We start from the raw sequence: 24,338 nt of genomic DNA, 5'->3' as shown, positions 1-24,338 counted from the left end.
TCATTTCCTAACAGGAGGTCCAGCACCGCCCCTTCTCTAGTCGGTACCTCTATGTATTGCTGCAAAAAACTATCCTGCACACATTTTACAAACTCCAAACCATCCAGCCCATTTATAGAATGTGTTTCCCAGTCTATGTGTGGAAAATTGAAATCTCCCACAATCACTACCTTGTGCTTACTACTAATATCTGCGATCTCCTTACATATTTACTCTTCCAATTCTCGCTCCTCATTTGGCGGTCTATAATACACCCCTATAAGTGTTGCTACCCTTTTCCCATTTCTCAGTTCCACCCAAATAGCTTCCCTAGACGAGCCCTCTAATCTATCCTGCCAAAGCACTGCTGTAATATCTTCCCTGATAAGCAATGCAACACCTCCACCTCTTGCCCCTCCAATTCTATCACACCTGAAGCAACGAAATCCTGGAATATTTAGTTTCCAATCGCAGCCCTCCTGCAACCATGTTTCACTGATTGCCACAACATCATACTTCCAGGTGTCAATCCAGGCTCTAAGTTCATCCACCTTTCTTACAATGCTCCTAGCATTAAAATATACACATTTAAGAAACCCACCATCTCTTATTCTCTGTTTATTGTCTTTTTCTTCTCTCTTCCCTACATTTTGGGTCAGAGTGCTACCATTCTCTGCCTCCTGCCTCACACACTGACTGCTAGCTTTCGCAATTTGAGTCCCTCCCCCCCAACCGTTCTAGTTTAATGTCTCCCCAGTAGCCTTTGCAAATCTCCCCGCCAGGATATTGGTCCCCCTCGAGTTCAAGTGCAACCCGTCCTTTCTGTACAGGTCACACCTTCCCCAAAAGAGGTCCCAATGATCCAGAAACTTGAATCCATACCCACTGCACCAGTCCCTCATCCACGCATTTATCCTCCTTCTCGCTCCATTCCTACTCTCACTGTCGCGTGGCACAGGCAGTAGTCCTGAGATTGTTACCTTTGCAGTCCTTCTCCTTAACTCTCTACCTAACTCCCTAAATTCTTCTTTCAGGACCTCTTCTCTTTTTCTACCTATGTCGTTGGTAGCTATATGTACCACAACCTCAGGCTCCTCTCCCTCCCATTTCAGGATATCTTGGACGCGATAAGAGGGAAGTCTTTTAGGACCGAGATGAGAAAATCATTTTTTACACAGAGAGTGGTGAATCTGTGGAATTCTCTGCCACAGAAGGTAGTTGAGGCCAGTTTATTGGCTATATTTAAGAGGGAGTTAGATGTGGGCCTTGTGGCTAAAGGAATCGGGGGTATGGAGAGAAGGCAGGTACAGGATACTGAGTTGGATGATCAGCCATGATCATATTGAATGGCGGTGCAGGCTCGAAGGGCCGAATGGCCTACTCCTGCACCTATTGTCTATGTTTCTATGTTTCCATGTAATAAATGTGAATTTTTACTTCTTCATGGAAAATTGTATTACAATGTGAACAAGTATGCTGATGTGCACTTTATTGTTGTGTGCATGTTACTGTTGTGACATGGAATACACTTACAATACAATTCAATACAATATTTATTGTCATTTGAACCTCAGTAAGGCTCAAACGAAACTCTGTTTCTACAGCAATACAAACAAAAAACGATTCCTACTAGACACACAACCAATTTAATTCACACAAACATCCATCACAGTGAACCTCCTCCTCACTGTGATGGAAAGCAAAGTCTTTTCTCTCCCCTGCTCTCCATTTTTCTCCTGATGTTGAAGCCCGATGTTGAATCCCCAGGCGGGCGATGGTATGTACCACGGCCATTTTAGGCCGCGCCAGGCGATGTACGGCTCCGCTCCGGGCCGTTCCAACCCCGCTGGAGAAGTCGCATTGCGGGAGCTCCGGAAAGCGTTCTCCCACCCGGACCCACGAGCTCCCGATGTCCCAGTCCACCGGACCTGCGGCTGCAGTTGGATCCTCCGAGCTCCGGGGTCGGGCCGCAGCAGCGAGCCACCACCGCTCCCCACGCTCCGAGGCCGGCCAGCCACATGATGGGAAGTCCGCAGCTCCGCAGGCTCCGCGACTGGAGCCCCCAGGTCGTTCCGGTTGGAGGCCGCTCCACGGTGCTAGGCCCCAACAACAACGGAGAACCAACAGGGAAAAAGTCGGGTCTCCCGTGCAGGGAAGAGATTTTTTTAAAGTTTCCTCCTCCCCCCCCCGGCCCCCACATAAACACAGTTAAAAACAGTATAAAAAAACACAACAACTACATCTGACTAGACAAAAAAAATAAAAAAAGACAGACAGGCTTAAGGGGCCGCTGCAACAGTGAGTCGCGCCGCCAACCGCTGCAGGAACTTCATGTTAATAAGACTGGAAAGAGGCATGTTTAACAAAACAGTACAGAAGAAAAAGCTTCCTAATTCAATTTCCTGTGGTGGCAATTTTGGGATGTGAGTGTTGATGCAATGTAGTCATTTATTGCCTCTCCCTTGCTACCCTTGAGCAGAGAGGTCTATCAATGCAATCTGTAGGATGAACGGTAAGTAGAGTTCCAAACTTTTCTCCCAGCAAAATTATGGTGTGCATTCAAATTCAGTGCTATCTGGCTGAATCACTTGGACATGATTATGTTTCCAAGTACTGGTGGGTTTGTCCTTCCACATGGTGGAGACTGTGAGTTTGAAATACTTTATCAAATTATTGGTTAGGTTGCTGCAATACACCCTGTAGATTTCTATCTACCTGTGGTGACAGAGTGGTTAAATTAGGGGATAGGATGTCAATCAATTAGATTGTTGTGTCCTAAAAAGTGACCTCCGTAGACACTGCTATGGATGTGTTCATGCCAACTAATTGAGAGTGTTGCATCATATTCTTTACATAATGTTACAGTTGTACTTGGATGTCATGTTACAATGGGAAGTCATGTTAGGTTAAGTTGTATTGGGATGTCATGTTTTATTTATACAAAACATTGCTTTGGCTGCATTAGGAGCAGCGTGTGCAGTTCTGGTCAATAGGAAGGATGTAATTACGCTAGAAAGGGTACAACAATGTTTCACAAGGGTGTTGCTTGGATTAGAGAGCGTGATAGCCTGGCTTTGTTTGCGTTGAAATGTAGGAGACAGACATGACGTAATGAAGGTATATGAAATTATTAGAGACAGATACAGTAAATAGCTAGGGTCTGTTTCTCATGGTAGGGATGTTTAAAACTAGCGGATATAGGTTTAAGGTGAAAGGGAGGCGTTTTAAAGGGGATATGAGGCTGAAATGTTTCACACAATTGAATCACAGAAATGTTTCACACATCTGGAATGAACTACCAAAGGAGGTGGTGAAGCCAGGAACAATAACAACATACTGTATGAGAAGCATTTTGTTTGAATGAGCAGGGCAGAGAATGATATGGAATTAATGCATGCAAGTGGGATTAGTGTAGATGGGCATGATGGTCAGAATAGATGTAATGGGCCATAGGGACTGTTTCTATGCTGCACCAGTCTATGACTATGACTCAATTATGTATGTCTTGTGGTCGGAGAGCCTTTGGAAGGTGGGAGGTTGGCTACCCAGAATACGCAACTCTGACCTTTCCAAATAGTCATTGCATTTATTTGTTTTTTTCTAGTTGAGTTCTGATCACTGGTGGAAATTTGAATATGGTATTACCACTGAACATCAGATAGAGGTAGTTAAGCTGTCTTTAATGCATTGGCATTGTACAACATAAGGAATATAGTAACCAATCACATGATGGTCCAACATGGATAATGTATGAGTTTGGCTGTATGGATGCAAAATGATTCACTATCTGAAGATATGCGAATGGACAGCCATTTTCACCGCCTCTGGAGTTCACCTCTTTTGTCCTTGCTTGAAGAAAGGCTGTGGTAAATTCAGGAGCCTGGTGGTCTTGAGAGAAAGAAAGAAAAATGCTACTTGGTAGTCTGTTAGCTACTGGATGAAGGCTGATTGGGCTATAATTGGTGGGTTAGTCTTATCCTGCTTGTTGGTAGGCACAAAATGCTGGAGTATCTCAGCGGGACAGGCAGCATCTCTGCAAAGAAGGACTGGATGATGTTTCGGGTCGAGACCCTTCTTCAAACCTGCTTGTTGTTGGGCACTGGTATGGAGTTTGTGTATTTTGGCTTAAAGGGAGACATATGGTGTCAAACGCATACAATTTCATGTTGTACCTCTTCCAGCAGAACATTCAAAGAATCCTTACAGCAGGCAGATATTCCGGAAATTCTCTAATCGCTATTTTATCCAAAGTTAACCACAACATTAAAAGGAATCAGCAGCCTTTTAAGAACTACTACACAAATGAATCAGCAGCTATTTTGTTTTTGTATTGAGCTGCCCACAGCAATGCTATGGAAGCAATTCTATATTTCCCCACCTTTTACAGAACCTAAAACTAAGGATGAAGTCCTGTGACTGTAATTTGTTCCCAAATGCTACAGCACCGAGATTGAATTTATTGAATGATGCTGCATTGATTTACAGTAAAAACAGACCAGAAATCTCGGCTTTATTTAAAATGTAAAACTCATTACAATAAAAGGTTTTAATGTATTTTGAAAGATTTGTTGATGTTATTAACATTCAGTTCTCTTACCAATGAATAGAATTGGGGATCTATTAAAGAAGGACTAAAGAATGCTCAGATTCAGGAGTTCTTTGAATCCTTGGACAACTTTGTTGGCAATTTGACCACAGCCAGGAAAAATATGGAAAGGCAAATTATTCTTGCAGAGGTTACCACAGCCTACAACATTGATGATCTGCATAGTCCCTCAGACTATTTGATTGCAGGTATCCTTTCTTTATTGATAATTGTTGTAGCTTTAAGCATTCCACTGAATTGTTCCAATCATTTTATTTTTATGATTTATTGTTATAAACTATCAATGCAGATATGCTATGTTTCTTTAGGTATGCCAAATTATTTAATAGTTCCCTACTTTGAAATAAATCTTATGTAATGCTATTAGTAATATGCTGAAAATTAATATATGGAACCCGAAAATCTATGGGCCAGTTGATACATTTCTATCATCTGTCAGCTTACGAAGCCAGAAATTCTGCTGGTTAACCACAGTTGTGGAGAGATGACAAGAGCCCAAGAACTATCTGCTATGCTATTCAATAAAATAAAGGGCGATCCTTTAGCTACGTGCTGGTCTCCCACACTAATGGCCCTGTCTCAAGGTGCGAGTCCACCCCCGAGTAATCCCGAGTTTAAAACAAATCAAAACTCACGGTAATCACGTAGAATTAACGTAGCGGGAACGTCGGAACTCGTAACGCTAACGGCAGGTTCTCGGGAAACTTGTTAACTCGTGAAAATCTTTCAACATGATGAAAGATTTCCACGAGTCAAATTTACTCTTGAAATAAAAATGTTTAACTTTTAAACTCGTTGTAAGAACGTAGTAGCCCGTGAGTTTACTGTAGCGACTCGTGAGTCTACGGTGGGCACTCTTTAACTCACCGGACAGGCAGCATCTCTGGAGAGAAGGAATGGGTGAGGGGATGACGTTTCCAAAACTCTGCTGCGTCTTTGTGTTACTCCAGCACTGTGTGTTCACTTTTCGTCAACCAGCATCTGCCCGTTCTTGTGTATGACATTATTTTTTATCCGTGGCAGTTGATTGTCACTCCCTTCAATTTCCCAGGGGGTCGGGACGGGACTGAAGTTGGGAGGGAAACGTGGGGGGAGAGGGGGGGGGGGGGGAGGTTGGGGTGACTTAGTACGGGAGACAAGTGTAGGAGAGATGTACTGACTGTGTGGGCAGACACTTTGGTAGTGATTGCCCATGGGATTCACTGTCAAGGACTTCATAATGAGTAATATGACAGTCAGTCGGCTTTAAAAAATCTTTAACCGCGCATGCGCATATTGTTCTCCTCTCCGTAAAAAAAAAATAAAAATAAATAAAGTAACAATTCAATTTGCCCAAGGCTTCCAAATCTCCTTCTTTCTGAATTACTGAATGGGTGGGGGGGTGGAGCGTGACGGCAGGTGGAAAGATGGTGGGAAAAACGGGAGCACACCGGGACAAGTTGAATCAGTTGTCATCTTATTGAATGACTATACTGGTTCAAGGGACCAATTGGGGGGAGAGTTCCTTTCACAGCATGTGGGGAGTCTAGCCAGGGGTAAAGTTGTGGGTTGGGCAGGAGCGTTGAGAAGGAGGGGGTCGGGGTTCATGCCAGTAACCCACTCACTCACAGCTGTCGCGACGCTCCGGGCACGGAGCCACCATATTTTGGTCGGGGAGGGAAGTAGCTCGCGTGGCTATGAGTGGCCGCCATCACAGGACAGCGGAACAGATTGCCATCTCAGCGCCTTCTGCCGGCCCGTTCACCTCTGGCAGTGCTCTCTGTCTGAACATTGAGTGGACCAGCTCAAGAGCAAAGATCATAGAGCGGAGCGGAGCGGAGCGGAGCGGGTCAGTGGGTGATGGATAACATCACAGCGGGCGGTGGAGCTTACTCCTGTGTCAGCCTGAACAAGGGATCAATTGAGGTTACTCGCACTGACATATGGAGTAAGCTCTACAGCCCGCTGTCCTGTTATCCATGCCCGCTGACCCGCTCTTGAGCTGGATGCTGGCATGATCCCTGACCGCCTCCTTCTCAATGCTCCTGCCCTCCCCGCAACCTTACCCCTGGACAGACTACCCACAGGCTGTGAAAGGAACTCTCCCCCCCCCCACCCCCAGCAGCGCTGTCCTTTTACAGCCGCTTCCCACTTTACAGCCGCTTCTGATCAACTGCCAGCAATGAGAGATAGCCAAGCCTATCTTTCTTTCTTGGCTAACAACCTAACTTTCGGCCTCCAAGACGCAGGTAAATTTACGTGCCTTATTTTTGGGTAAAAAATAGCGTCTTCATTGCTGGGAAATACGGTACATAAAATTATGAGAAGGATAAACTGGGTTGATTGTCTTTCCCCCAATGTTAAATACTGGAGCACATACCTTTAAAGTGAGTGGAGGAACGGTTAAAGGGGATTAACAAGGAAGTTTATTCAATTAGTATATTTATGAAAGAGATTGATAGATTTTTGGATATTAAGAGAATCCATGATCAAGAGTCAAGAGAGTTTAATTGTCATATGTACCGATCAGAACAGTGATATTCATACTTGCTGCAGCATGATAGTTCTATAAGCATGGTGCTCAATAGATAACATAATAAAATCAAAAAAATATTAAATAACGGGAAAAAACAATATTAGTGTAAAACAAAACAAAAGGTCCCAAAGTTCTTTGTGCAACCAAGCCAGTTTGTAGTTTAATTGGTATTTGTACTGTTCAATAGCCTGAAGGTTTCAAGAGAGAGTTAGATTTAGCTCTTCGGGCTGAAGGAATCATGGGATATGGGGAAAAATGCAGGAACGGGGTACTGATTTTAGATGATCAGCCATGATCATATTGAATGGCAGTGCTGACTCGAACGGCCAAATGGCCTACTCCTGCACCTATTTTTCTATGTTTCTCAGGTTGTTGGGAAGAAGCTGCTCCTGAACCTGGAGGTCATTTTTTTCATACCCCTATACGTTCTTTCCGATGGCAGTGCCTCATGGATGGTGTGGTAGTCAGTACCCGTGATGGACCAGGCAGTGTCCACCAGTTTCCTGGATGTTCGAGTTGGATGCTCTACACCGTACACCTGTAGTAGTTCTAGAGGGTATTCATTGGTATACCAAATCTCCTCAATCTTCCAAGGAAGTAGAGGTATCGGTGGGCTTTCTTTACGATAGTGTCATTAAGTTCAAACACCAGCCAAGCTTTTTTAGGATGGCAGAGCTGGCACGAAAAAAATGAATGGCCTAATTCTTTTTACTTTGTTCATATATTTTAGTCAATTCCTTGATTAAGTCATAAGCAAAATAAGTTCTTCACTTTTTAACAGGTTTACAAAGTTCTTTAATTACTTTGCATGGATCAAAATATTATTTGAATAAATTAAATTCAATAGAGATTACTTTTTAACTCCTAGCTAACAACACTGAATGTGTGGAGCAACTTGAGGGAGTGTTAATGTCATGGTGTAAACAAATTGAACAAGTCTTAGCTGAAAGTGAGCAAATGAGAAAAGAGGCAGATGACATTGGGCCCTCAGCAGAATTGGATCATTGGAAGATGAAGATGGCAAAGTTTAATAGGTATGTTCTGATATAGTTTCAGCTCATTGTGCAATTTATTTAATTGATTGTCTTTACCTGTATGTCAATTGACATTGGTTTGAAAAATGGGACTGAAAATTATGGAGAAAATATAGACAAAAATACATTAGATATACTTTATTGCTTTGAGTGCTGGTGTCATATGTTATTGCATGTGCAGTTCTGAAGTGTGTTCTATGCCTTTTGCACACTGAGGACATCCATACATGTTAGTACGTATAAACACCTCTTTCAATGTTGTACTGGAGTATAAATCCTAATTTTAATATTGCTGTGAATGTTTTACCTAGAGGATGGAGAAATGGTTGTGGTGGGGAGGTCTGCTCCTATTTTTTTTTTGTAATGGCCCCTCCCTTTCAATAATTGCATTTATTTGTTCTTGTGCCACACTTTGTTTGGGGTCTAATAAATGATATTTGTGGCACTTTTCTGACATGATGGAAGTCTTAGGTTTTATGCAATATCCTTTCAAAAGCTGTTCATGCATGAGGCTGACTCTGTGGCACACCAAGAATGTGTCAAATTGTAGAAGCACAAAACTCATCTTGGACTACTGCTAAAGATCAGCCAGATGCAGAGAAAAGCAGAAATTGGACTGTTTTTCATTGTGGTTCTAATCTAGTTGAAACCCTGGGGATTTCATTTTTGAACACAACTGGTGATAGATATTCCAGTGTTTTGTGGTTTTTATTTTGGCTGAATAAAGAAATGCATTTTCTTTTTAACTTAGCTTTTTTTCTGCCGTGCAAATGTCACATACCTGCAATGGGAATTAAAGAACTGACATGCATCAACTGTTTCAGTTGACTTATGATGACATTCTGTTTCCTTTTTTCTATTTTTTTTTTTTTACAAATCACACTCTGTGGATTGAGATATGATCCAATCAAATATATTTATATAAAAAGCAAGAGCTTTTGAATTATTTATGCAGCACCTCCAGTAGCGGGTTTAAAAAGCTTTTTTCATGCTCTCGATTTTCAGGGAAATAAATTGCTGTTTCCACAGTAAAACCTTCTCTTTTATTCCTTTTGTTCTATTTTGGGAATATCGCATTAGGTTTGTGTCATTTGCTTCTTTATTGATAACTGTATAGTTTTCCAAACAAAATACGATTCTTTGATATTTTTCGGGGGAGCATTATTCAATATTTCTGGAACAAAATTTCTAATTAATCTACCAACTGAAACAAGAAATATTTATTTGTTGCATTATTTTGTTAGAACTTTACTTTATGTCAGGGTAACTGACCACTGACTGAATTCATTGTTTAATTGAACATAGATAACATTATAAATAACAATTAAGTATGAAGTACGTTATTTGCCCTGTTAATGTCTTAGTGTCACTAATCCTCTGCAAATTTTCATAACATTTATTCTAATGGAATCAATATTGCTTTGGCAGCACTGATCAGATTTCAAATATGAATTAAAAACAAACAAATTTGCAATAAGGAGAAGAGACCCTGGTATACTTCATGGAAGCCAGGCAGTATTTCTCAAATTTTCACTTCCACCTACTAAACAATTAATGACTCTGGTCAAATGGTACTTCCAGGCTGTTAGCTTTAATTTATCACAATTATTTCATTAATATCCTTCAGGAATTCAACAGTGCCTTTAAGACAATTTATTTGTATTATTTTATTTTAGCCTCCTTGATCAAATTAAGAGTCCTCAAGTAAGAAGAGTAATAGGCATTCTTCAGGTTGCAAAATCCAGATCATTGAAACATTGGAGAAAACTGGTAACTTTTACTTTTTAAACTGACTTTATTAGGCAAATATGTTCTAGTATTTTTAATGAAATGTGTGCATGAAAATAATTGTACATTCTTTCATCAAATAAATTATAGAGGATGTCAATTCCTTGTAATAATCTTTCATTTTCCTTTGGTTTAGGATAGCAATATTACTGATGCAGCAAATGAGGGTAAAGATAATGTGAAATATCTCTACACACTGGACAAATTCTTTGGACCTCTTGCCAAGTGCACACCGGTTGGTTGAAATATTCTGATGGATTCTACTCTACTTAAACAAAGTATATAATATAAAGAGAATATATTTAAACATTTATTGTTTCAGGCCACCATGGTTGAACATGTTCCCAACTTGATGAACAGTATTCGGATGATCCACAGCATTTCAAAGTACTACAACACATCAGAACATATGACTTCTCTCTTTATCAAGGTTACCAATCAAATGATTAGCACGTGCAAAAAGTACCTCTGTCAGGGTGTTGGAAAAATATGGGAGCATGACAGGTAATCACATTATCTACTTTTGGAGAATACAGATGTTTTTCATTGCACAATAATTATTTGTAACCAAATCTTTCATAAATTTGCTGAGCACAAAAATTAAAGAATAATACACATTAACGAATATCTGAAATATTGCTTGATCAATAAGTTCCACAGCAAGTATAATGCAAAGTGAAGTTCCTTATGCTCAGCTGCAACAATGTGATTCATCATAAAATACAGTATATAAGCGGATTTACAGGGAATTTATTTTAAAGGGCTAAAAAAGTAGGCATTCCTGAAACGGGAGTGGATTGACCTCTCGAACCCTGCGCACAGAATGGTCTCTCTAGTGCCTCCTACTGACTGACCTCTCCACATGCTGGAATGACTTCCATATTCCAGCCCTCAGACTGACCTCTCCCAGGTGCTAGACTGATCTGTAGTTGGACCGAATCTTTCATGTTGTTGGGCTGCATTTCCTAATTCAGTGTCTCAATAGTGATAGATTAGAAATGCTTAACTAATTTAAGAAGTTCAGGTGAGAAGGCAAGTTTCAAATTTTGTTTTGTAATATTTGTAATTTTTTCAATCTGGGCAATGACTTTTTCTATTATATTGTACATTATGTATTTTTTAGTATTTTAAAAATAAATAGTACTCACTAATGAGGTCAGTTTGTGAATAGTTATTGGGAATTTTCAAGAATGTTTTCACACTAAAATTGAAGTCCTCAAAAAACACGGCAGCATTCACACCTGCAACATTCACTGGAATGCATAATAACTCCAACTTCAGCTGAGACCTGACTAATGCTCCAGTGTACCATTTCCCATTTGTAAATTTATTCTTGTGACCTTTATTGCGCAGTGTTCAACTGGGAGCAATAATGCATGTTGTGTTGAGGTGCAGAATATTCAATACACATGCTTTAATTCCCTATTCCTTGTCTATTGGTTGTTTTACCTTTTACAGACTCTAGGGAGGGACAGTTCACAAACTTGTGGTTGCAAATAAATCAGAGCTCATGAATTCCCAAGGAGGAAAAAAAGTGAATCAGTAACTTTATCATGCAGCACAATAGAGGATATTTTAGACTAATATATTTAAAATCATGAACATTAATTTATTGTGTGTTGACTGTACAGAAGGAGTGTTGTAGGAAGATCGTGATTTCATTTTTTGCTTGTAGATCATTCTTTCATTTTTGCTTTTTTGTCTATTCCACGTTGATTCATCTTGAATTGAATTAATATACTGACATTGAGAGGGAAGTACAGCTTGCAGTAAATTCCTTTGTAAAATCTTTCTTCCAATCTGGCCAAGATTTGAATGATTGGTGGCCTGGGAACATTGTAATGCGCATTGTTTACAAAAAATGGTCAGACTGTGAACCTCCTCTCTCCAATCCCAATGCTAAGACTATGGAGGTTTGTTAAGAATGTTTATGGAACAGGAATGGTGGCAGTAAGAGTAACTACTTCATCCCACCATGTTTTATATCAACACCTATGTTGGGGGTAGGGAAAGGTGCTGCAGCCAATCAACCATTCAGGAAACTGCCATGAACCACGTTTGCTGACTTCTGACTGCACAAGTAAACTAGAGTTTTGTAGATTCAACACTGATACACAGGTACTTCATACGATCACTTAGAACTCTTCCAGATTTACAGCCTTTGTTTTAGAAGTAACATTAGAATAGGGGATTTTTAGAATCTCTGTGTATATTCCCCTGAATACTCATAAACAAAACTAATTTCTGCCTTCTGACATGAAAAAGTATTTTAAACAAAACTTGCAATCTGGGAGGGAATTAACATATTGACAGACCACATTGGCATTCCTGTTAGCTTAATGAGCATAATTCTTTGGTACTCTCCTGGCATTGGTGTTCATTTTTTTTTAATGTGGCTATAAACTTACATCTGTTGATTTGAAATATTTAATAGAACGGAACAATCTCCAACCCCTGAGCCTTGTAAATTCTGGACCCAGTTAGTTGCTGATTGTTAATTGTAAAGAATGGTTTTGTTACCCCCCTGGGTGTTGCGAAAGTGAGAACTTTCCTTTCCCGATATATCTTCAAAAATAGTAGCTTCTAATGTAGTTACGGGTTCAATAATTAATTTTGCAGGTATGGATAATGAATTGCGGTTGAGATTTAGCATTAGAAATGATCAGTGACACTGCTGAAAAAGAAAGACCTTTTAGTTGTGTTTACTCTTATAATTCAAAATATAAAATGCTTAAAATGAGCAATATTCAGAAACCATGTTCAGATCTAATTCAGTGAAGGTTTGTGAGGGATTTTTGGCTGGATCATTAAATAGAAAATTTGTAGAAGTGAAACTACTCAATTCAAACAGAAACATACAGTCTAAATTGTTTAGTTTTGGTCTGACTGGTAGCTCCCTTAGAATTCTGTAGGCAGTAAAACAAACCAGCAATAAGTAATGTGTAGAAAGGAACGGCAGCTACTGGTATTTCTGTTTTTGGGATGTTTATCAATTCAAGCTTCACATTTAAGAGTTGACTAGAACTTCTGAAATTACGAGCTCACAAGATAACTCCAATGATTCTTGAGAATATAACATTAAATATTAAGTTTAATATTGAGATTGGTGATTATGAATATATTATTGTTCCAGTTATGCAAGATCTGACTTGTGGAAATGTGACTTTACACAAATTCTCCCATATCATTTTAAAGTATTTTTCAAGATCGAAAAGTTAGTTATAGATAAACAGACTTCAGATTATGGAATAGGAACAGCAGCTAGTTAATTCAAAGGACAACAAATATTCAAAACTGTTTAAACGTAGCTCCTCACAGGAATCATACACAGTTGTTTATTAAGAATGTAGGTGTCAATTTACAGCAGGAGGCGATGGCAGAGATTTGCTTTGGAAACTGACAATGCAAATGCAATGCAATCTTGAGATTGCATTGTCAGTTTATGGAAGGAAGCAGAGGGTGATGGTGGAAGGTTGCTGGACTGGAGACCTGTGACTAGTGGTGTACGTCAGGGTTCGGTGCCGGGCCCGTTAATGTTTGTCATCTATATCAATGATTTGGATGAGAACATACACGACAAGATTAGCAAGTTTGCAGATGATACAAAAGTGGGTGGTTTTTCAGATAATGAAGATAGTTGTGAAAAATTGCAACAGGATCTTGATCATTTGGGCATGGGCTGAGGAATGGTTGATGGAATTTAATGCAGAAAAATGTGAGGTGTTACATTTTAAGAAGTCTAACATGGGCAGGACCTACACAGTGAATGGTAGGGCTGTAGAGCAGAGGGATCTAGGAGTGTAGGTGCATAGTTCCCTGAAAGTAGAGTCGCAGATAGATCGGGTGGTCAAAAAGGCTTTTGGCACATTGGCCTTCATCAGCCAGAGTATTGAGTACAGAAGTTGGGAGGTCATGTTGCAGTTATATAAGACATTGGTGAGGCCACATTTGGAGTATCAAGTTCAATTCTGGGCACCATGTTATACGAAAGATGTTGTCAAGCTGGAAAGGGCACAGAGAAGGTTTACGAGGATGTTTACAGGACTAAATGGTCTGAGCTACAGGCAGAGGTTGAGTAGGCTGGGACTCTATTCCTTGGAGCGCAGGAGGATGAGAGGTGATCTTATAGAGGCTACTAAGATCATGAGAGGAATAAATTAGGTTGATGTACAGTCTCTTTCCCAGAGTAGATGAATCGAGGACCTGAGGACATAGGTTTAAGGTGAAGGGGAAATGATTGAATAGGAATCTCAGGGGTAACTTTTTCATATAAATGGTGGTGGATGTATGGAACAAGCTGCCAGAGAAGATAGATGAGGCAGGAACTATCCCAACATTTAAGAAGCAGTTAGACAGACACATGGATTGGACAGGTTTGGAGGGATATGGACTAAATGCTAGCAGGTGGGACTTGTGTGGCTGGGACATGTTGGCCGGTGTGGGCAAGTTGGGCTGAAGGGCCTGTTTCCACACTCTATGACTCTGTGACTCTATAAGACTTGTAAAATACTTTATCAAACCACGTAACATCCATTGATACTTTTAAGGTAATTGAAACTGGCCATTGGATGTGGGACAATATGATTCAATACCATTTAAGCACAAAGAGGAAGACATTAAATACATTTTCATGTTAATTGTCACCCATTGAAATTGTTCATTTCTGATGTATAGAAAAGTCATTTTACAAACGTTCTGGGGAACGGAGCCCTTACGGACTTCTTGTACTTTACATAAGTACACCATCTTTAGGCTGATTCACATAGCTTCATAGAATCATAGAGCTGTTACAGCAGAGAAGGTGTCGATTGGGTCCATCAAGTCTGTGCCAGCTCAAAGTTCAGCCATTCCATAAGTCCCATTCCTCCTTTCCCCATAGTTCTACATATTATTCTCTAGGACCCATGTAATTCCTTTTTGTTGAAGGCACCATGGTAACAGGCAGTAAATTACAATTAATAACTATTTTTCATAAGAAAGGTATTTCTCCTATATTCTTTACATCTGTTATCCAAATTTAAACTGGTGTCCTTGAACCTGATAGAGGGAACAACTTTCTTTTGTTTATCCAACCTAAAGCAATTGTCATTCTGTACACTTCTTTGAAACTTTCTCTCAACCGCTATCACTTCAATAAAGACATTCCCTAGGTTCATTATTCTAACTTTTCAATTAATCTTTTCTCAGAGCTCGACATTCTTTCTGAAGTGTAGTGATTAGATCTACAAACAGTAGTCCAGAGGTAGCCATAGACGTGGATACAATTTCAACTTTTAAAAGACGTTTGGATAAATATTTGGATAGGAAGGGTTTAGAGGCCTGTGAGTGAAATGCAGGAAAATGGGACTGGCCCAGTATGCTAAATTGATTAGCATGCCATTGAATTAAGTTTTACAAGGGCTCCTTGAGGCCACACTTGATGAAATGCTGCCTGCTGCTGTCAGGGAAAGTCACTTTATATCTGGAGTTCAACTGTTCTAGTACAGTATTGATGCATTGATGATATTGTGATCATGTAAAGAGCTTTATATAATTATAATCTACGTATTTTAACATTTTAATATATTTAATGCTTTATAAATACGCATTTTGTCTGAAGCTTCTTGATCAAAATAATTCCCAAACATTTGGGCTAGCATTTAGAAATAGATTTTACAGGTAAACTCGTATTAACTTGTTTGATGAAAAAGAAACCAACTTTTAATTTACTGCCTATTTCAGACAGGAACTGCTGAAGAGAATCAAGGAAAGCATACAGTTAAACCTTGAGTATCAAAAACACTTCCAACGAATCAGGGAGAAGCTTCAGGAAAATCCTAAGGAGAGGCAATTTGAATTTAGGTAATTGTATTGCTCGGATTTAACAGTATCTACATGATAAATGCAGCCAAATTTGGCTTTATATTCCATTTTACGTTAATTCTTATTTAAAGTTTCTGACCATACATACCACTTGTGATATACGTAGAAGGTATGGGACAGACAAATGGCCAGTGCTATCACCAGACTGCAGCTGCTGGAATCGGCAAGTGGAACTTAGTAGGTCAGGCAGCATTTGTCATGGGAAATTGACAGTTTACATGGTAAGGTGGGAATTTTCATCTGTACTGCTTTTTCTGAGAGTGAAAAGATTTGAATTTGAAAGATGTGAGGTTGCAATGATTGAGGAAAATCAAGACGTTGATGTCATATAAGCAGATAGGATGAGAAGGTCAAGAGGGGGTGAAAGGCCGAAGAACGATATCCAAGTTGAAGAGGAGCGTTGGAAACGGGATAAAGGGTTGTCAGTGAAGGAAGAGGGGTCCTTGCCAAAGAAATAATAGAGGCAGAAGTGACAGAAGAACTTGACATCATGGTTAGTTCAGAATTCACTCAGGGTTAGAAAGGGGAGGCCTTTGCTGGGGACAGACTGCTCAATGTCAGAGAGGGGAAGGTCAGAGCGGATGGCGAAGGCATGGGGTTAGAGCTAAGGCCAGGCATAGAATCAGAAGAGGGAAATGGGAGGGAGGGCTCGGAGGGGGGGGGGGGATGGTGGGGGGTAATGTGGTTGGGGAAAGGGGGTTCAGAGGAGAGAGGAAAGGGAGAGAGGTTAGGGATGGGACATGTGTTCATTGGCTGGTGGTCTTGCGTGTTGTGATCAGCAACAAGGGAAGAGTAACAGGACCAAGCAAGCGGGAGAAATGGTGGGTCATCTGCATGGCATTGGAGATTGGAGATTGGAGCCCTCATTAGGTGAGCAGCGGGCCCCGCACAGCGTTTGGGGGTCTTGTCCGGGAAGCAGGCAAGAGACAGGACTCCCTCACAGTGTTAGTGCCCTCGCCTAGGAGGAGATCAGAGAAACAATCTCTACAAATGATACTATATAGGAAGATAATACACAATTCATATTCCTGGCCTTCCCATCTGTCATATTAAGTTAATTAACTTTTCATTCCATCCATCAAACTCCACCTCTATCTCGAAGGCAGGCAGCGGTTTAACCAAAATATAAGATCATTAATGGTACAAACAAAATGCTGGAGTAACTCAGCGGGTGAGGCAGCATCTCTGGAGAGAGGTAATGAGCGACGTTTCGGGTCGAGACCCTTCTTCAGACTGATGTCAGGGGACGGGGCAAGACAGAGATAGAATGTAGGTGGAGACAGTAAGACTAGTGGGAGAACTGGGAAGGGGAAGGAGAGAAAAAGCAAGGGCTATCTGAAGTTAGAGAAGTCAATGTTCATACCGCTGGGGTATAAACTAGCCAAGTGAAATATGAGGTGCTGTTCCTATAATGGTACCCCTGCATACCTCCTGGACCCAATTAGTGTATCAATAAATGGTTGCGTAACAGATACAAGTCTTCCCTAGCTTACATACAACCGGCCGTTTGTGAGACCAGCAGGATGGATTTCTTGCTGCCACAGGCTGCAGACATCTTTTGCTGTGTGGGAACTCTGCTTGCAGCAGAAACCATGGATCCTGCATGCAAAATAACGCTGACTATCTCTAATCATCCCCTGTCTAATACAAATCCTATCCGTCATAATACTCTCCAGTAACTAGCCTACCACAGATGTTAGGCTCACTTTAATTTCCAGGCTTTTCCTTGCAGCCCTTCTTAAATAGAGGCCACCCTCCAGTCTTCCGGCACCTCACCCATGTCTAATGATGATTAATGTATCTCAGCCAGGACACCTGCAATTTCTGCTCGAGCTTCCCACAGTGTTCTTGGATATATCTGATTATCCAATATCTAATAAATCTCAATATTTTTTAATCTAGTTTTTTTGAAGCTGACTTGAAAACCATGTAGATCTAGTGGATGATTCAATGTTTCCTTTGTGGTGTCATAAATGTCAAATATTAATTATATTGCATTGTATAACCTGAGGGACAGAATACTGATATAACAGCCCACATCTCGGCAGTATTGAACGTTATTGCAGTTGTTACAAAACTCTATAAACAGACCATTTTTGTTTTTGATCCTTTTATTATACTATTTCCTATTTTTTTTCTGACCCCGTACCTTGATTCCCCATGGAATCCTATCTGTCCTACTCTCTGGCTTATTTCCCTGTAATCTATTCACTCTTTCTCTAATTTTCTTGTCACCCACGTATACTAGAGGTAATTTACAGTAACTAATCAACCTGTTAACCAACACTTCTTTGAGATTTAGGAGATCATTCACGGAAATATGTGGTCATAGGGACAATGTGCAAACTCTAGATAGACAGCAATTGAAGTTAGTATTAAACCTGTGTAGTCCAAAGTGCCGGAGTAGCTCAGCGGGTCAGACAGCATCTGCAGAGGACATGGATAGGTGATCTTTTGGGTTGGGACCCTTCTTCAGAAAGCTGGTAAAGAACCTTGGTAGGACAAAACCTGGCAAATGATAGGTAGATGTAGGTGAGAGGTAGTTTAGGCGGACCAACTTATCAAACCCACCTTACCTGTAATCTGCCTATCCAGCTCTTTCATCTGCAAACTGCCTATCAAACCCCTTATTCTGTCTATCAAACCCCTCTCACCTTGATCCATCTATCACTTGCCAGGCTTGGTCCCTCCTCCATCTCTTTTCCTTCTTTCTTCCCACGACTGCGAACAACCTGAAGAAAGCTCCCTGTTCAATACAGGAATCTTGAGCAAAACACAAAGTGCTGGAGTAAATCAGCAGGTCAGACAGATTTGTGGAAGATACGGATAGGCAATGTTTCTGGTCGGGAACATCGCCTATCCATGTTCTCCACAAATGCTACGTGACCCACAGAGTTACTCCAGCAATTTGTGTTTTGCTCAAGATTCCAGCATCTGCAGTTCCTTGTGCATCCATTAAACCTACGTTGCAGGAGTTGTACAGAAGCTTTAAATTTGTACTGTTTACTGTATGAAAAATCCCTTTTCATGCCCTAATTCTTCTGTATTAATATCCAGGGACAATCATGGTGCAACTTAATTGAATATGACACAATTCTGCTAAGGAAAAAAATGCAATGAGAAGTCATAGTTTATCCAGGAGAGGGAGCACTTGACACATAAATAGCTATACAGCTCACCATTTCAAAAATCAGTGCATTTATACACCCATCTGAAAAAAAAGATGTCCAGTAATGCTACCATGCTGAGAAAGGCATATGTACAGGAGGCTCATGTCAGTTATTGGTTGGGCCCTGAGCTGCAAACCTCTGTAATACAATAGCCAAATAGCATTCTGCATATTTTAATCGACCTTGCACTGGAACAATACTCAAAGACTTTTAAAATAAAAAGATTCAACTGCAATCCTCTCATCCTTCTCAACTCCAGAGTGTACAAGCCCAGCAGCACCATTCTCTCAGCACCAGAACAAGGTACGACTCTTTGGGCGACTACTCATGACCATACAGGCTTCGTCCCATGACATGTTGCCGGGGTGTCGCCTGTATGGTCGTGAGTGGTCTCCTCAGTCGCCCAAAGAGTCGTAGCGTCTTTCTGCTCGCCGCTGGATTTTCAACATGTTGAAAATTTTCGGCGACCTGCAACGACCTATGACGGGTGCCGGCAGTCGCCGAAAAAGTTGCGTAAGTGGGATAGGCCGATGAGAGTCAGGGCAGAGGGAAACTAGAGGTATGAAAAGGTACAGAACAAATCACAGCCGGCTCTGATAATGCAAGAAAGGTGGAGCCCACAATGGTCCATTGTTGGCTGTGGAAGAGTGATAATGAAGGGATACAAACAGTGAAACTAGCAATGTGACAAGGGTGGGGGAGGGGCAGAGAGAGAGGGAGTGCAAGGACTACTTGAAATGAGATAAATCAGTGTTTACGTTATACCGCTGGGTTGTAAGCTGCCCAAGTGAATATGAGGTGCTATTCCTCCCATGTTCAGGTGGCCTCACCTTGACAGTAAAGGAGGCCTAGGACAGAAAGGTCAGTAAGGGAATGGGAAGGGGAGTTGAAATGTTTGGCAACTGGGAGATCGCATAGGCCAAGGCAGATTGAGCGTGTGTTCAGTGAAGCGATGGCCCAGCCTGTGCTAGGTCTTGCCAATATATAGGAGTCCACACAAAGAGCAACGGATACAGTAGATGAGGTTGGAGGAGGTGCAAGTGAACCTTGCCTCACCTGAAAGGATTGTTGAGGTCCCTGGATGGAGTCAATGGAGGAGGTTTAGGGACAGGTGTTGCACCTCCTGTGGTTGCAGGGGAAAGTCCAGCATTTTGTGTCTATCTATGTAGCTGCAGATATTCCATGTTTGAGATTTTTTTTTTAACTATCTTTATAAGTGTAATTATTTCCTCAGCTTTTAGCACTCATGAATGTTGAATGTTCATAAATAAAAGTGAGAGAATATAAAAGAGTTGTAAGCATCCAGTAGTTGAAGGCCAGAAATTGTTGACAACACAAAGAACAACCATAAAGTAGGCTTATAGGTAGTATAAAGTCTTCCTATAAGGAGAACCACAAAGAACCTGCAGAATGTGACAAAGAGTACCTTATTAAAAGAGGGATAAGCTCCTGGCACAGACTAACACAACACCCAGTCAGCAGATCGTTCTGACCTTCCATTGGAGCATGCTGATTTTTAATAGCTTACAAACATCCTTTTAAAATACCTGAATATATTGATTTAAACATATAATGGAAATATATGAAATATTGAAATAAAGTTAAAGTAAAGCACCTATTTGTACTTACACTTTGTTCACCATCCTATTTAATTGCATTTGTGGTGCAAATCATTCATGTGCTAGCCTTTTCTGGCATTAAGCTGTTGGGTGGATAACTTGCACTAAACGTTATTCCTTTATCATGTATCTATACACTGTAAATGGCTTGATTGTAATCATGTATTGTCTTAGAAACATAGAAACATAGAAATTAGGTGCAGGAGTAGGCCATTCGGCCCTTCGAGCCTGCACCGCCATTTAATATGATCATGGCTGATCATCCAACTCAGTATCCCGTACCTGCCTTCTCTCCATACCCTCTGATCCCCTTGGCCACAAGGACCACATCTAACTCCCTCTTAAATATAGCCAATGAACTGGCCTCAACTACCCTCTGTGGCAGAGAGTTCCAGAGATTCACCACTCTCTGTGTGAAAAAAGTTCTCCTCATCTCGGTTCTAAAGGATTTCCCCCTTATCCTTAAGCTGTGACCCCTTGTCCTGGTCTTTACCTTTACTGGTTAGCAGGCGACAAAAGTTCACTGCACCTTGGTCCATGTGACATTAAACTAAACTGAACTGGATGCTAAGTGCTTTTGGAACCACTCTGCAGGGAATTACAGCTCCAACACTGAGCTCAATGCTGAGTCTGGTAATGGAGCTGACCATCAGATGTGCTGGGATCTGACCTGCTGGAAATGTCAGACTTTAAATTTGACGTATGCTCACGAAACTTCCTGAGAAACAAATGGTTGGAATCAATGGCTATCAACCACCATATGTTTGCACTCTTAATGACAAAATTGTTTTACATGTGTGTTTATTTTCAAAGATCGAGGTATTGAGTTGCCTTGAAAACAAATATAAGAGGAAGAATATATTGAAGATATTCACAAAATGCTATTAATTAAAGAGATACAGGCCGAGTGTTTATTTGGCTTTTCCTAAGGTTTTCTTGGTTGTGAACCCATTACTTAACAACTCAATAACCACAAGGCCCAAGGCTTTGGAAGTGACAGAGCCAGACTTTTACAAAGTAAACTGTTTGTGTGTGCACACCAGTGAAGAATATTCACGAGAAATCAGGGAAGTCCTGGACTAGGTCTGGGTACTGGTTTGGGGAATTGTTGGGAGAAACATCCAGGATGAGGAGGGAGGGCAGTGGATTGGAAGGTAATGACGGGTGCTGTGCGGTCTGGGTGTTGGTGCAGATTGCAATGGTAGTATCTGCAAAGGAATGTGGTAAGGAGCAGTTCATTTTGGGAGGTTTGTAGGAAGTATTTCTTATAGTAAAACTTCTCCTCTCCATCACAATTCCTGCCTCCCTATTGGCATTGTGGCTATAATGGTTGATAGTGATCATTTAAACAAGGTCACTTAGATTTTGCAAATGTAAGCTAAATGCCTTGGTTCTGTCAAAAGTAAAATGTCTGTGTGTATACATTAATTGTGTTGTTTTATAATCTCATGTATATAAAATTGCAATAAATTTTGCTTTTAGTGAAAACTACATTTTTGGTAAATTTGATACCTTTTGCAAACGACTGGAAAAGCTAATGAATGTGATAAACACCATGGAAAGTCTCTCTGATCTGCAGAATGTTAAAATGGAGGGATTTGATAAAATATACTTGCGTTATCAGACAATTATCACCAGTTTGAAATCAAAGACTTATGATGTACTGGATCACAGAAAGCAAGAGGTATTATATTCAATTGTGATTATGGATTAGAATCTTGGCTTACTTTTTTGTTTAATAAGAGTACATTTTGCAAACTATTTTTTTCTCTGTTTGCCAGATGTAAAGATATTAGTACAATTCAGCATGAGTTACACATGGTGGCATTATGTGACATTGTGAAGGTCACATTTGTATGCTTTAATTCTCTAGTTTATGTTTAAGTTGGCTGAACACTTCTATTTTTAACCACTTCCCACTGAGAGTGAATAGTCGGGAAACATTTTTGAAAGGGAGATACTGTTGTGTCTGGGAATTGAACAGGAAATAAATAGATTTTTGGCAGAATCATTTCATGGATATTAGGTGTCAACTTTAATTTTGGGTCCAGAAAGTTTGATAATTTTCCATGATATACCTAATTCCTCTCTCTAGTAATTGAAAGCTGGTTTCAATATTTTTTTACAACAGTCAAGAGGCAAGACTGAGATTGGAACCCCATAAAAGTTAAAAAAAAAACTGTAGATGCTGGAAATCTGAAATAAAAACAAAAATAGGCAGAAATATTTAGTAGATCATGCAGCATCTGTGGAAATTTCAGCTACTGGGTTTTTTTTTATCAGAATGGGTGGATGGGTTCCAGACCTGAAACAATAACTGATCTGACTGTTTGCAGCATTATCCGTATTTATTTGAGCTAGGATTCAGAAAGGTATTGTTGCTGATCCGACCTGTCAATTTTGCGCTTACCTTTGCACAAATACATTGTTCTTCTGGTTAGATATTGCTGTATAGTATTTGCATTTATGATATAATGTTATTTTTCTTGAATTGCCCTTTGATTTGCTAATTTATGAAAATCTCAGTACCTGCTGGTGTTATGAGAACACCCTTTAACATTACTATTTTGAAGAGTTCCAGTTGGCTCTCATTATAATTTAATTTCTGCATGTTTTTTTTCAGTTTGACAACGATTACAAGGAATTTAAAGACCAGATGGAAGGACTATATCAGTCAATGCAGGCATTTATGGATTCCTGGTTTGAACAATCTTTAACTGTAAGTACCAATAAATAAAAAGTATTCAAATAGGCCACTGAAACAAACCTATTACCTTCACTATTTTTCTGATATCCTTTCCAGATAGAACGCATGCTAGAGTTGCTTGGCAAGTTCGAACGTATTGCTGGAGCACAACTAGAAATAAATGACAAGTATCTAGTTGTCCTACAACGATTCGCGCGAGATTTAGACCTTGTGCGCAAGACCTATCAAAAACAAAGAGAAAATCCACCAACACCTCGGAATATTCCACCTGTAAGTTTAATTTTAAATACATTTTCTCTAACCCAATTAATGATTTTATATGGAACTCCCATTTCTACATAAAGATCTTCAAAATTAAATCTGCATTGTTATTCAAAGACAATTGTATTTCACAGAGGGAGTACAGGTACGTGGTTCCCTAAAAGTGGCGAGTCAGGGGGAAAGTGTGGTGAAGAAGGAATTTGACACACTTGCTTTCATTAGGAAAGGTGCTGAGTACAAAAATTGGGACATCAGATGCGGCTGTGAAAATTAAGTGAGACGCAATTAGAGTACGGTGTCCATTTCTGGTCGCCCAGCTATTGGAAGGATGCCATTAAATTGGAAAGTGCACAAGATGGGATCCCAACATCTGGATGTTACCTGGGCATGTGTGGTTGAGTTATAGAGAAAGGTTGGATAGCCTTTTCTTTGGAGCATAGGAGGCTGAGGGTTACTTTTTAAGGTGTACAAGACCATAAGGGGGATGGATGAAGTAAATGCACACAGTCTCTTTTCCATAGTAGAAGATTTTAAAAAGGCTTAATTTTAGAGGGGAGAGATTTTAAAGGGACTTTGTGGGCAACTTTTTCACTCAGAGGATAGACCGTGTCTGGAATGAGTTGTCGAGGAAGCTATAGATGTAGATGCAATTACGACTTTTAAAAGACATTTGGACTTTTCCTAGAAGACATTTCCTATGTATGGATAGGAAAGGTTAAAAGGACTATGGACAAAAGCAGGCAAATGAGACTATCCCAATTGTCAACATGGTCTGCATGACAAGGTGGGTCGAAGAC

General features: G+C 40.3%; 1 protein-coding gene across 1 annotated transcript in view; it reads left to right on the top strand.

The window, feature by feature from the left end:
• Positions 1-24,338, top strand: part of LOC129709750 (dynein axonemal heavy chain 5-like) — a 310,815-nt gene that overhangs the window by 25,033 nt on the left and 261,444 nt on the right. The window contains 9 exon segments of the mRNA XM_055656308.1: positions 4,587-4,773; positions 7,969-8,134; positions 9,811-9,904; positions 10,059-10,157; positions 10,245-10,426; positions 15,644-15,763; positions 22,056-22,257; positions 23,197-23,292; positions 23,377-23,550. Of these exon segments, the coding sequence (XP_055512283.1) occupies positions 4,587-4,773; positions 7,969-8,134; positions 9,811-9,904; positions 10,059-10,157; positions 10,245-10,426; positions 15,644-15,763; positions 22,056-22,257; positions 23,197-23,292; positions 23,377-23,550 (1,320 nt within the window).

The sequence above is a fragment of the Leucoraja erinacea genome, chromosome 2 (assembly GCF_028641065.1).
Source record: "Leucoraja erinacea ecotype New England chromosome 2, Leri_hhj_1, whole genome shotgun sequence".
Taxonomy (NCBI): domain Eukaryota; kingdom Metazoa; phylum Chordata; class Chondrichthyes; order Rajiformes; family Rajidae; genus Leucoraja; species Leucoraja erinaceus.
Note: the sequence above shows the minus strand (reverse complement) of the source record. Positions and strands in the feature narration are given on the sequence as shown.